Below are 12,044 nucleotides of genomic sequence, written 5' to 3'. Positions count from 1 at the left end.
TCTTACCATGATTTTACCTCAGGACATCAAAAACTATCCACTCTTCCCTGCAAAAATCAGTACTTGCACCTTTCTCGTATTGAAGACTCTTGCCTCATATAAGAGGTACCAAAATACTGTGACAATTAAGATTATGATCTGTCTAGCTTGAAAGGTATATTTATTACAACATTTTACCAACACATAATATATAATGGGGTACTTTTCAGGCTACTTTCAGAAGACAAAATTATCCTAACATTCTTGACACGAACAATGAGAGGCAAGTAAATTGACTGTCTAAAATTGAAAGTAATGCATTGTTTGGTTGCCCATTTTAATCCTTTTAATAATAGTGAATGTTTATAGAACATTCACTCTCTGGCAGGCACTATTCTAAGTACCTCACATAGCAAGTCATTTAATCCTCAACAGTCCTTTTGTTCCGGTTTTATAGATAAAGAAAATGAAATACAAACCTGGTGAAAAGGGATTCAGATCCATGAAGTCTTTCTTCAGCCCCTGTGCCCTGAACCACAGTGCTGTGCATATAACAGGCTCCCTCAGGCTAGCTCAGAGCCAGGATTCATTAATAATGACAGCATTTCTCTCAGAGCCACTCCATGGACAGAACCTAAAGTCTAGCTAGCCTTCTCAGGGGTTAGAAGAGGGAAATGGAAAGCTTCCAGAAAGCTAGGAGTGTTTCTCTTGAGGGGTCAGTAAGGAGGTAGGTAGGTCTGACTTGACTTCGCCAAAGGATCACTTTTGCTGCTGAGTTGAGAATAGGGGAGATCTTGTTATGGGGACTTGGATAGAGTGGTAGTAAATGAAATTATGAGTAGTGATAGGAATCTGGGTATATTGAGAATATGGAGCCAATAGGATTTCCTATGGGTATAAGAAAAGAAGGAAAACTTTTTGCCAAAGCAGTTGGAAAGATGGAGTCTATATCAGCTTAGATAGATCAAGATGGGGTGAGTTTGAGGTAAAAGATCAGATTGTGTCCAAGAGTGGCTGGATGTTCAGGAACAGAGTTAGAGAAGGCTCAGAGATACAAATTTGGGATTTGCCAGGATCTAGATGGTTAAGCTCACAAAGGGCACAACTGTAGATCGATTGGTGAAGAGGATCTATAGCTGGGACTAAGAGACTGAGCCTCAGCGCAGCACACTTTGAGGATCTGGAGCGAAGAGGAGGACACAGCAAAGGAAGTTGTGGGTGCCAAGAGTGTGGTGTTCTGCGAGCAAAGGAAAGATGGTGTGTCAAGGAGGAGAGAGTAATAACGCATTGCGGATTCTCCTGGAAGGTGAGGGCTAACAATTGGCCATTGGGCTTAACAATTTGAAGGTCATTGGTTATCTTGATGATAGCCAATAGGGAGGTGTAAGCAAAAGTTTAACTGGAGTGAATGCAAGAGAACTGGAGGCGAGGAATGGAAATAGTGAATTAGTAAACAGTAAATCTAGGGGTTTTAATGTAAAGAAGAACAAAGACCTAGGATAGTGAGGTGGTAGCTATCACATAAATTAGAGGTTGACAGTAGTTTTCATGGAAACAGCTGAGCTTAGTGTTCGCTTTCCGATAAATATTTATTGTATTCCTACTATCTGTCTAACAATGTACACCGTTTTAAAGATATAAAAATGAATGCGACATGGCTTCTCTCCTTGAGGTGTTGACTTTCCAGTAAGAGAGTTAGACGTAAAAGTGCACCGTGGAGCCTCCAGAGTCTGCAGGTATCCAGGTGGTGGGTTTGGGAGGGCCCTGGAGAAGGATGATGGAGGAGGTGGTGTTTGAGCTGAGTCTTGGAACTTGTACCGTCTGAGTATTAAACCAGCTGCTTCCATTACTATTTTAGGATCTAGGGAAGAAACAAGATTGTCCTATTGGTTCCTGACTAAAAGCAGTCAAATCTTTTTAAAAAGACTTTGTGTGTTAATTTTCCTTATTCTTAGCCCAGTCATTAATTTGCTTGCACTGTTCTTTGTGAACTTCCGGAAAACTCAATGGCATGTTTTGAAAATACGAATGTGTGCCCCATACACTCTTATCAGCGCCTTCCCTATATTCAGCCACTAACAAAGGATAAGTGAATGAATGAGGACGTGTACGTAGAATGGGGAATGTCGAAGATAGGTGGATGAAGTCGAGGAAAATAGCTGTTCATTTGCTTATTTATTCCTTCATTTACTGCTCACGTATTTGTTCTTTACGATAAACTTTGGACAGGGTCATGCAAAAGCTTAACTTGGACACTGAATACAGGGAAAAAGTAATAATGAGAAGAGGAGCAAAGGAATGACATGTTCTGATAGGCTTTTGAAGTTAGAAGCCTAGAAAAATATGATAATGTAGTAAAAAAGTAGACTTTAAAATGATGCCATTACTGAGGTGTAGATTCCGCATCTCCCAGTTACTAGTTGAGTGATCTTGAGCAAGCTAATGACTGTACTGAGTCTGTGATCTCCTAGTAATAACTCTACCACCCAAGCTTGTTGTGGGAATTAGGGTGCCCAGCAGAATATTAGGACATAGCCGATATTCAAAAATTGTTATGTCACTTCTCCTCTTTCTCTTTAACTGGAGCTTTCTCGTTATTTCTTCCAGTTTATAAAGTTTGGTAGTCACACTGAGGTTTGAGATAAATGCAGAGCTGTCTTTTTCTCCCCCCTTCTTGAGGAGCACTAACAACATCCCGTGAGCTTTGTGAACATGAATGGAAAAAAAGAAAAAGAACTAGACACCCAGCTCAGACACACATGCTGAACATCAGCCATGCTGCATCTCTGCAAGCGGAAACACCTCCCAGAGTCTGTTCAGATAGGAAAATGAACAGGATCCTTCCAGGAATTCTCTCCTTCCCTTTCACTCCCCTACCAGTCTTAATGACTTGCAGCTTCTGGGATAAGAGAGAGGAGAAGAGTATGGGATGGGGTTTTTTGAGCCTGACAAAAGGGAGAGGTCAGCTAAGAGGAGAATGTTGGTGCCTGAGTTATTGTGGGGAGCTGACTGTTGTAGGAGACTCTACATACATCTCTTTTATAGAAGGAAGGTTGGGGTGGTTCATGATACAGGGAGGAAAGTTGATATATATATTGCAGTGCTGCTATTCTCATCAACCCTTGACCAATTATGAGAAAATTCGAAAAATAAGCCCAGTGGATTGAGAGTCTGAATTGAATTGTATTTAAATTATTTGCCTGCACTGAAAAAAAGAAAAGAGAATCTCCGGGGCATCTCTGACTTCAGCTCAGGTCATGATCTCAGGGTGCTGGAATCAAGGGCCCACCCTCCCACAGTGGGCTCCCTGCTCAGTGGGGAGTCTGCTTGTCCCTCCTCTCCCTCTGCCCCTCCTCCCACTCATGCGCTCCTGTACTCGTTCTCTCTCTCTCTCTCACTCAAATAAATAAAATCTTAAAAAGAGAAAGAGAGAGAGAGGATCTCCTGTTACCTTAGTAGTAGGCTTAATTCATATCAAGCTTTCCAAAAACAAAGAATTGCATTTTAGATGTGATGACTAGATATGAGACCTCAGAAGGAGTTCTTAGAACTTTTCTAAAATTGGTGATCAAAGTTCATGTTTATGTAAAAAGGACAATTTCAAAATAAGGGAACATTTTGTAAAAAGTTTACTAAAAACTAGAGCTTTTGTAGAGCAAATGGAGATAGCCTTATGAAGGTTTAACATAAAATTCTTAAAGAAAAAAATTTCTTTTTCTCCCTTCCCGCTAATATTTCAGATTAGTCTTAGGAGTAATCACATTTATTTTCCTTCAAAAATTACTGGGACAAAGTTCCTAGGCTTTTATAAAATAAAAAGCAGAAAAGAGTGGAAGGAAAACTTGTGTTCCATTTAAACTTGGATGACCTGACAGAGGAAGAAGAGCAAGTAAATCACTTTGTAATGTGAAAGTTTGAAGCCCTGTTCTTGGCACCTTATGCGTGTTATCTCATTTAGCCCTCAAAATAACACAATGAGATAGTATTGTAAGCACCATTTTACACACAAACATAAAATATGTGCTCTGTATACATCTTTGAGTGTATTTCAAGTATTGTTGGCAAGTGCTCATAATTATTGGTGGTGTGTGCCTCTGTCCTGGTATCCATTTAGGCAAACACTATCTACACAAAGAAGTCTACGTGTCTGTAGTGAGTTCTTTCAGTTCAACTAGACTATCCCTCATCTGCTCAAACTTTGATAAAGATTTTACTAAGTGTATTGACATATTTTTATCAATACTTTTTGCTCTAAGCCATTGTTGAATCAGATATTTATTAGACACTTAATATGTTTCTTCCATTGTGCTATAAATCCAACAGAAATAAAAGGCAGGGGTCTTAGCCTTCAAATACATTTTATTCTTTTTAAGGATACAACATGAACCTGTTTGAAAGATGAAGTATGGTAATAAAATGCTAGTATAAAGATGGTAGCCATTAGAAGGAAATCATCCATGTTAACTAGAAGACACAAGGAATTTTCATAAAAATGTGGAGCTTGCCCTTTGCTCAGAAGTTTGTCCAGGTTAAGGATAGAGATACAGGGTAGTAATAGACAGAACATGGACAGTCCTGACCATTCCGTACATTAACTAGAATAACAACAGTCCTCTGAAACTATTTGAAAACTCTACCGTCACTCCAACTCAAAATATATCTTTTGGCATAACCTGTCCTGTGAGAACACTTGCTTCTGGGGTAAGTATTGTCCCCCATACTACAGATGTTTTGAACGTCTGTAGCTGTGGGAGGAGCCAAGGGTAGGTTTCTGACACTTGAGCGTGAGGGCATTCACCAGATGGTCTCCCCTGACTGGGATAAAAGGTAGGTGCAAGAATAGGTTGCCTGGTAAAAAAAAAAAAAAAAAAAAAAAAAATCAGTACAGACAGAAGAGAACGGATAAATATCGATTGCATCAGTTTTATTTCGAAATGGCTAGTGTTGGGGACTAATGAGGCAATTAGCCTATCATTGTAGTACTCTGTCTCCAACAGTAGTAGGCATTTCATAAATATCTGTGACTTTTGAATCAATAAACTAGCTTAACTAGCATGCAGAAGGCTTCCTTTTCATAACCAGTATATTGTCATTAACCTTTTAATCAGAGAGTAAGTCTACCTCATGTCAAAACACACAGTTTCAGCCCGAGGTTATCCAATAGTTTCCAAAACAAAAATCAGACGGAGGTTATTAATTTCAGAACATACCATTGAAATGTTCTGGCTGTGGAAATATTAAACCAAAATATGATATTTTGGGATACAGTGTGTATAACTCTTCCGAATCAGTATTTTCCTACATGGATTTCTTGAAATGCAGATTCCATGGGTAATTATGAGGTGTCATTTGAGGGGCAGGAGGAGGATCTGTAGTCAGGTAAGTGTGGGGCGCTCTCACTCAGGTAAGCAGCATTTCTTTGCTACAAAACTACCTAGAACATCTAACCATGCTGGAGTGCATGGTGACTTCCAAGAGGAGAATCTTTCCAATCTTACCTGAATCCTGGGAGTCAAGTTCTTTGGAATGCGCTTTGGAAAATGTGCTTCTGCCATGGTTGGAAACTCTAAAATCTATATCCAGAGAAGGTATTAATGAATTTTCAAAAGGAAATCTCTTAAATAAAATATGTAAATATATTTATATGTAACATTAATTCATTACAGACTATTTTGAATAAAACCAGTACACTTGTGTTTTGAATTCTACACTTGTGAAGCAGCATAAAAGTAAAGATACAAGTCTTCTGGCTCCCGAGATTTTATAGCCAGCTACAAATTCACTGGGGAGACCATTGCTCTTCTGAGGGCTTTCGGTCACGTGAACAGTCTCAGCGTGCACATGCACCATCACAGAGGTCTGTGTCTGCATGAGAGAGGTAGCCTCTTCTCCTGGCAAGGATAGTGTGGATACCTCCGTCCACTCCTTTCCCTGTTCCTTCCTGCAGGCTGTTTAATTTCCTGCAGTGTTTGTTGATAAATTTTTTAAGTACCTGGACAAACTAATGAAAAATGAACTACCAGAGGTTATCCTTGTGTTTAATCAGTATACGGTGGTATTTCAATCATACTGGATCTGTGTGCCAGAAATCTTAGCAGCAGTTAGCCACAGGGTGCAAGTGCAGCATTAACAGCAATCTGATGAATGGTCATCCACTTTATAACTGACATGAGCACCTGCTTCCTGAATCTTCTGCACTAAATAGAAGATTTCTCAGATTCCTCGATTCATAATATATGCTAGCCTGTATGTGATTTGACATAGGCAGGCGTGTGTCAAATGTATTCTTCCTGTGTTCGATTGCTTTTGAATGATCTTGTTAAACTGCTACTGAGTTTGTGAGATCCACACAAAGATCTCTTGGCGTAAAACTTGGCATAGTTATTGTATTTAATGATTTAGAGAGGTAAATGATTCACATGGCTCATTGTTTGATATTTTTGCAAAAGCAAAATCTAGGATGTACTTTATCTTTTCTCTCAGTGGTGTCTTAGTCATTTGTGAAGAAGAAACATAATGCAAGCAAAGTGACAATGATTTCTTACCTTTTCATTAGGTATCTGTTTGTGTCTGTTTTGCTCTCGGTTGACATTGCAGTCTAGCAAAAGTGATCTCATGATGCTCATGCCTTTAACATGCTCATAAGTATGATTTCCAGCACAGGTGCCAAGCAATAGCTTTGCTACCTTCCACTAAATTACAATTCCATACCTTATTAAGGTTGTTAATATGTTAAAAATAACCATGATTGGAAAAGCAAACCATCTGATTGATTTTTGTCCCATCTTTACTATTAGGAACTGCCTTTGACTTCAAAGAGTTATCTTAGCTCAGAACAGGGGACAGAGCAGAAACCTGTGCAATGATTCATGAGAATAGATGGAAGTCAGTGATTAGTTCATGTGCCTCTAGTCTCCAGTAATAGCATAAATCTTTGGGGAAGTTCTTTAATGTCAGGCTGTATGCCTGCCTATGTCAAATCACATACCGGCTAGCATATATTACGAATCGAGAAACCTGAGGAATAAACAAAAATTCCTTTTGTTGTTCATTATTTAAAGATGTCACACAGACTGAAGGCATAGGAGAAAAGCATAATATTGCCCTCCTTTAACCATACAAAGCTAATGCCTATTTATGAACACAAAGACCATTCACTTATGGCTAAGCATCTTTGTGGAACAGAAGAAAAATATTGACTGCAGGCTAAAACATATCTGCAACTTCTCAAGTCCACAAACTAGTTTATTCCCAGATTAAAAATTTCAAGGTGTGTTGAATGTTAACATAATGAGGAAGGCAATGAATATATAGCAAGCCTAGAAAAGAAAGTTTACCACTGTGTCATTTAAATCAGTGGATTTTATAACAGCATCCCCTCCCTGGGATAATAAAACTTAACATGTATATGTGCTGTCGCCTTTGCATTATACGATGCAAGTTGAAGAATCTTCTCTTAGGGAGTTAATGTCCACCAGTTGAGAAATCATTCCTTACTTCCTTCACCATTCTTTTTTTTTTCTTCTTAATTTTAAATTCCTGTGTAGTTAACGCACAGTGTTATATTAGTTTCAGGTGTACAATATAGTGATTCAACACTTCCATACATCACCCGGTGCGCATTACAAGTGTACTCCTTAATCCCCATCACCTGTATCACCCCCACCCCCATCCCCATCCCCCCCCCCCAAGCTCCTTCACCAATCTCTAACGGAAGTTAGGGGGAACACCAGACATAATGTGTTTAGCTGACCATGACCAAACCGTTAAGTAGACCAGAAACAGAGGGAGGAAAGCCTTCAGTTAAAAGATAGGGATTAACTATAACACATTGAAAGAAAGACAACCCAATGACACACGGATCCCTCTTTGATAAGGAAGGAAGTTACAGTCTCTAACAGTGGGCCCCATTATCAAAGACACTGTTACCCGAGACAGGAGTATAGCCCTCTGGGCCTGGTGAGCATTCCTGCCCTTCTGGTGCTGTCTGCCGCCCAGTGCTCAAGAGGCTGTGGGTTACCTGTAACCCCTCTGGTATGCTGTGCTTTCTGATGCGGACCCTGGGAGGACAGCCCTTATCAGGTCAGGATCCACCAACATGAAAAGCCACCACCACTTTGTGTTCTTTTGCTGCTAAAACCAAAGCACTCCTAGGGAAATCAGAAATTTCTACAAGACTCCCTTTCATATGAAGGAGGCTTTCAGAATTTGTCAAAGTGTGTTATGTTGGCATCTATGGATGATAATTTGTGTTATATTTAACATCTATACCTTCAGAGAGAGTTATTTCTATAAGGGAGAGTGGTAGGGAGAAACAATACTCAAACTCTCTGGCAAAGCTAGTCAGTGTAAACCAATTGAGGGAAAAATTCTGTACAAAGAAATTAAGGCAGCTCATGGTTTAAACTAACAAAAAGAAAACCCTGTTTTTTAGGGGGAAAAGCCGCGTAAGTTGTAATGGTTGCTGAGGAGCAGCTGCACGTTTCTCTTTGTGCAGTACCGCGCATCTGGCTGGCCGAGGTTTCAGACCTCCCATCACATTGCTGCCAGTCCGTTAAGGGATGAGAAACTGAAAGGCACGGAGAGACTTTTTTTTTTTTTTTTTAAATTAATAGACTATTTGTAGAACGGTTTTAGGTTTACAGCAAATTGAGCCGATTAGACAAAGTTTCCATATATCCCGTCTCTTTACAATTTCCCCTATTACCTTGCATTAGTGGGGGACTTGTGTTACAGGTGATGAACCAGTATTGTATATTATTATTTGTAAAAGCCCTTAAGTTACATTAGGGCTCACTGCTTGTGTTATAGATTCTGTGGGTCTTGACAAATGCATAAGGTCATGTATTGGTCGTGTCCCACAGAACAGCTTCCCTACCCTGACAACCTCCTGTGCTCCACCATCCCAGCCTCCCCGCCTGGCCCCGTCGTCGGTGCTTTATTTCTTAGAGAACGAGTGGTGGGGAGGGACAGAGGGGGAGAGAGAGAGAGAGAGAGAGAGAGCACAAGGGGGGATGGGGGATGGGTGGAGAGAGAGAGAGAGAAGCAGCATCCCTGCTGAGCAGGAAGCCTGATGCGGGCACAAGGCTCGATCTCAGGACCCAGAAGTCATGACCTGAGCCGAAGGCAGATGCTTAACCAACTGAGCCACCCAGGAGCCCCTTATGGGTTCTGTAATTTATACCAATTCTGTTTCCTGTTGGGCATTGTTTTCACAGTGTTTTGTGTTTTCAGTCCATCCACTTTTCTCCAAGTGTATCTAATCCATTGCTTGGTGTTTGTCTACCTGCGTTTGCCCAGTGATGGGCATCAAGTTCAAATATGTTTTATGTTTTCTTTAAACATTCTTTGTGTTTGAATATATTTAAGCCCTCTTAATTGAATTTATGCCTTCTGATTAAGTGTTCAAATAGAAATATATATTTATGAGTTGTATAGGTGGTAGAGATATATATGAACTTATGTTATATTTCAAGAACTGATAAGTAATTTAGAGAGTTGTTTTCCTAATAAAAGCAATCCTTTGACTAAAGACAAAGCGTACTCATATGCTGAGGTCTTATATACAGCAGAGTAAGTTCTCAGAGCCTATAACAGAGTACAAAAGACATAGTTGGAATAAAATGCTGTAAAAGGAGGTGTAAGTACCTTACTCTGGTAATGTGTCATATATTAAGCTTTAAATAGTTGATTAAAGTAAAGAATATCTTTATCCCCTCAGAGTTATATGAGTTATTAAAAATATCTTTTTTATGTAATTATTGAATAGATGTGTGCATTGGCATTTTCCCCATAAGGACTTGAGGTATCTTTCTATAAAGACCATATATCCTGAGGATAATGAATACAATACAAAAGTAATGGAAAGTCATTACTTTGCAGAAGAAGAGGAATTTCCAAGTATTCTATTTAAAAGCAAATGTTGTAGCCTTGATTAAACATTACATTTAACTTTAACCTGCTTATAAACTGAAAACCTGAAAACATAGTAAATGTTATCAGTTTTCATAATCCAGATGGAGGACGCATACTCATTCCTCAAGGTAGATACTGTTTCCTGGTAGAGGTAGATATTTCTCACTGAGCATCCCCTAGCCTAGCCATGGGCATAGGAAGCAGATTAACCATTAGCAGGATTGACATTGAATTCTGAAAGCTAGAAGTCCAAGTCTTGAGATACAGTAGCGATTTTACTTAGGAAGCAATGTTTTATTTACACTTGAGCAAGTGTTTGATTAAAACCCTAGAACTGTCATATAGGGCTACATCGTTAGCATGCGGAATCAGTTCAGTCTTTAGAATTGGCAAGTAGAGGTAGGAATCCTGATTCTGCCCCCTTGTTATCTGTGTGGTCCTGGGCACCTTTAATCTCTGCAAGCTTCAATTTCCTCATGTGTAAAAGTAATAATTAACAATAAGCTACCTTGCAAAATTGTGACTAGGGTTAAGTCAGGTGAAAGTTCCTGGGATTATTCAGCACATACTACTTAAATGCGTTGTTAGGATTACGTATGATAACCACCTAAGGTTCTGGGATGGTACCTGTTGCGTAGGACCAGCTCTTCAGTGCACGTTGATGCACTATCCTTTCTCTTCACTCTGCTAATGATCATCCCTTCTCTACTTCAGGGAAAGCACAAAATGCATGTAGATACTGGAATGGAAGGTGATTGGTGTGGCCTTATTCCTGTTGGACAGTCTTGCAATCACGTTACGACAACAGGCCTAAAGTGGAACCTCAGTAAGTAAAACCCTTGCACAAAGGGAGGTTTTCTTTCTTTAAAAAAAAAAAAAAGTGTATGTGTGTGTGTGTGTGTGTGTGTGTGTGTAACAGTGCCCAATAGGATATATATGTATATATCTGGTATATACGTAGCAGTGGAACTCTTAGGTCAAAGGTAGGTCTGTGTTTAACCTTTCTGTGAACTGTCTGGCTGTCTTCCAGAGGAGCTACACCATTTCATATTTCTACCAGCCATGTGCGAGGCCTCCAGTTTCTCCCACAGCCTCACCAACATTTGTTACTATCTTTTTGTTTTTACACATCTTAGTGGGTATGCAGTGGTATCTCGTCGTGGTTTTATTTGCTCCCCGCCCCGCCCCATGACATGGTATCAAATACCTTTTCATGTGCTTATGGATCATTTGTATATTTTCTTTGGAGTAACATCTTCAGATCTTTTGCTCATATTTTAATTGCATTATTTTCCTTTTTAGTTTGAGTTGTAAGATTTCCTTATATATCCCAGATAGAAGTCCTTTGTCAGATATATGACTTGCAAATATTTTCTCAGAGTCTTTGACTTATATCTTCATTTTCTGAAATTTAATTAACTAAATTCATTAATTTTGATGAAGTGTGATATTTCTTCTCTTATGGATTGTACTTCTGGTATGGAATCTAAGAATTCTTTGTCCAGCCTTCTTCATGATTATGTGTTCTTGAAACCTAGTTTACTTTTCCAGAGAAGCAGCTATTTTAACTAAAGTAGCAAGTTATTTTCATAGTCAAAGATTTTACAAGATTAGCTGCTTTTTACTAAGTTTTAAAATGTTTCCCAGTACTTATTAACTGTAATAGGTCCTAGTTATACTAAAACTGTCTGATTTGAAAGGAACAAAAACTGAGGTGGATCTTTTCATGAAATAAGTGCTGATTCCAAAATAAACCATCAGGCTTGTGAAATGGGTCAACTCTAGTCTCTTTAAAAATGATAGTAATTTAATCAAAGCGCTTTGGTTGAATGTCAGAGGGATTGTCTCCTGATTGACCAGTACCTCTAAGGTTGTAAAAACTAAAATATAGAACCACGTCATTCTTTTGTAACATGCAAAACTCTGAGGTTCCCACAAGGAAATAAATATTTCAACAAGTAAATAATTTGAAGATAAAAAGATATTTTAAAAGACTTTTCTGTGAGCCACTGCTGAAACAATTAGGAAAAACTAGAGCTATTTTGAGGCAAATGTCTGGAGAGCTCATCAGAATTTGAAAGGAGGATGAGAAAGATCTGCTTTAGCGCACAGAAATATGTGACAGCCTTTGAAACTGTTTAGCTGAAACT

At 39.1% G+C, this 12,044-nt stretch overlaps 1 protein-coding gene across 4 annotated transcripts in view; it reads left to right on the top strand.

The window, feature by feature from the left end:
- The window catches only part of TPK1 (thiamin pyrophosphokinase 1), a 339,219-nt gene that overhangs the window by 229,825 nt on the left and 97,350 nt on the right, over window positions 1-12,044 (top strand). For all 4 annotated transcript variants that reach the window (XM_025854784.2, XM_025854777.2, XM_073899329.1 and 1 more), the window contains one exon: window positions 10,609-10,720. In XM_025854784.2, the coding sequence (XP_025710569.1) occupies window positions 10,609-10,720 (112 nt within the window). The remainder of the gene's footprint in view (window positions 1-10,608; window positions 10,721-12,044) is intronic.

This window comes from Callorhinus ursinus, unplaced genomic scaffold (assembly GCF_003265705.2).
Source record: "Callorhinus ursinus isolate GAN/ISIS: 27379988/994484 unplaced genomic scaffold, GSC_fseal_2.0 scaffold12, whole genome shotgun sequence".
Lineage (NCBI taxonomy): Eukaryota > Metazoa > Chordata > Mammalia > Carnivora > Otariidae > Callorhinus > Callorhinus ursinus.
Note: the sequence above shows the minus strand (reverse complement) of the source record. Positions and strands in the feature narration are given on the sequence as shown.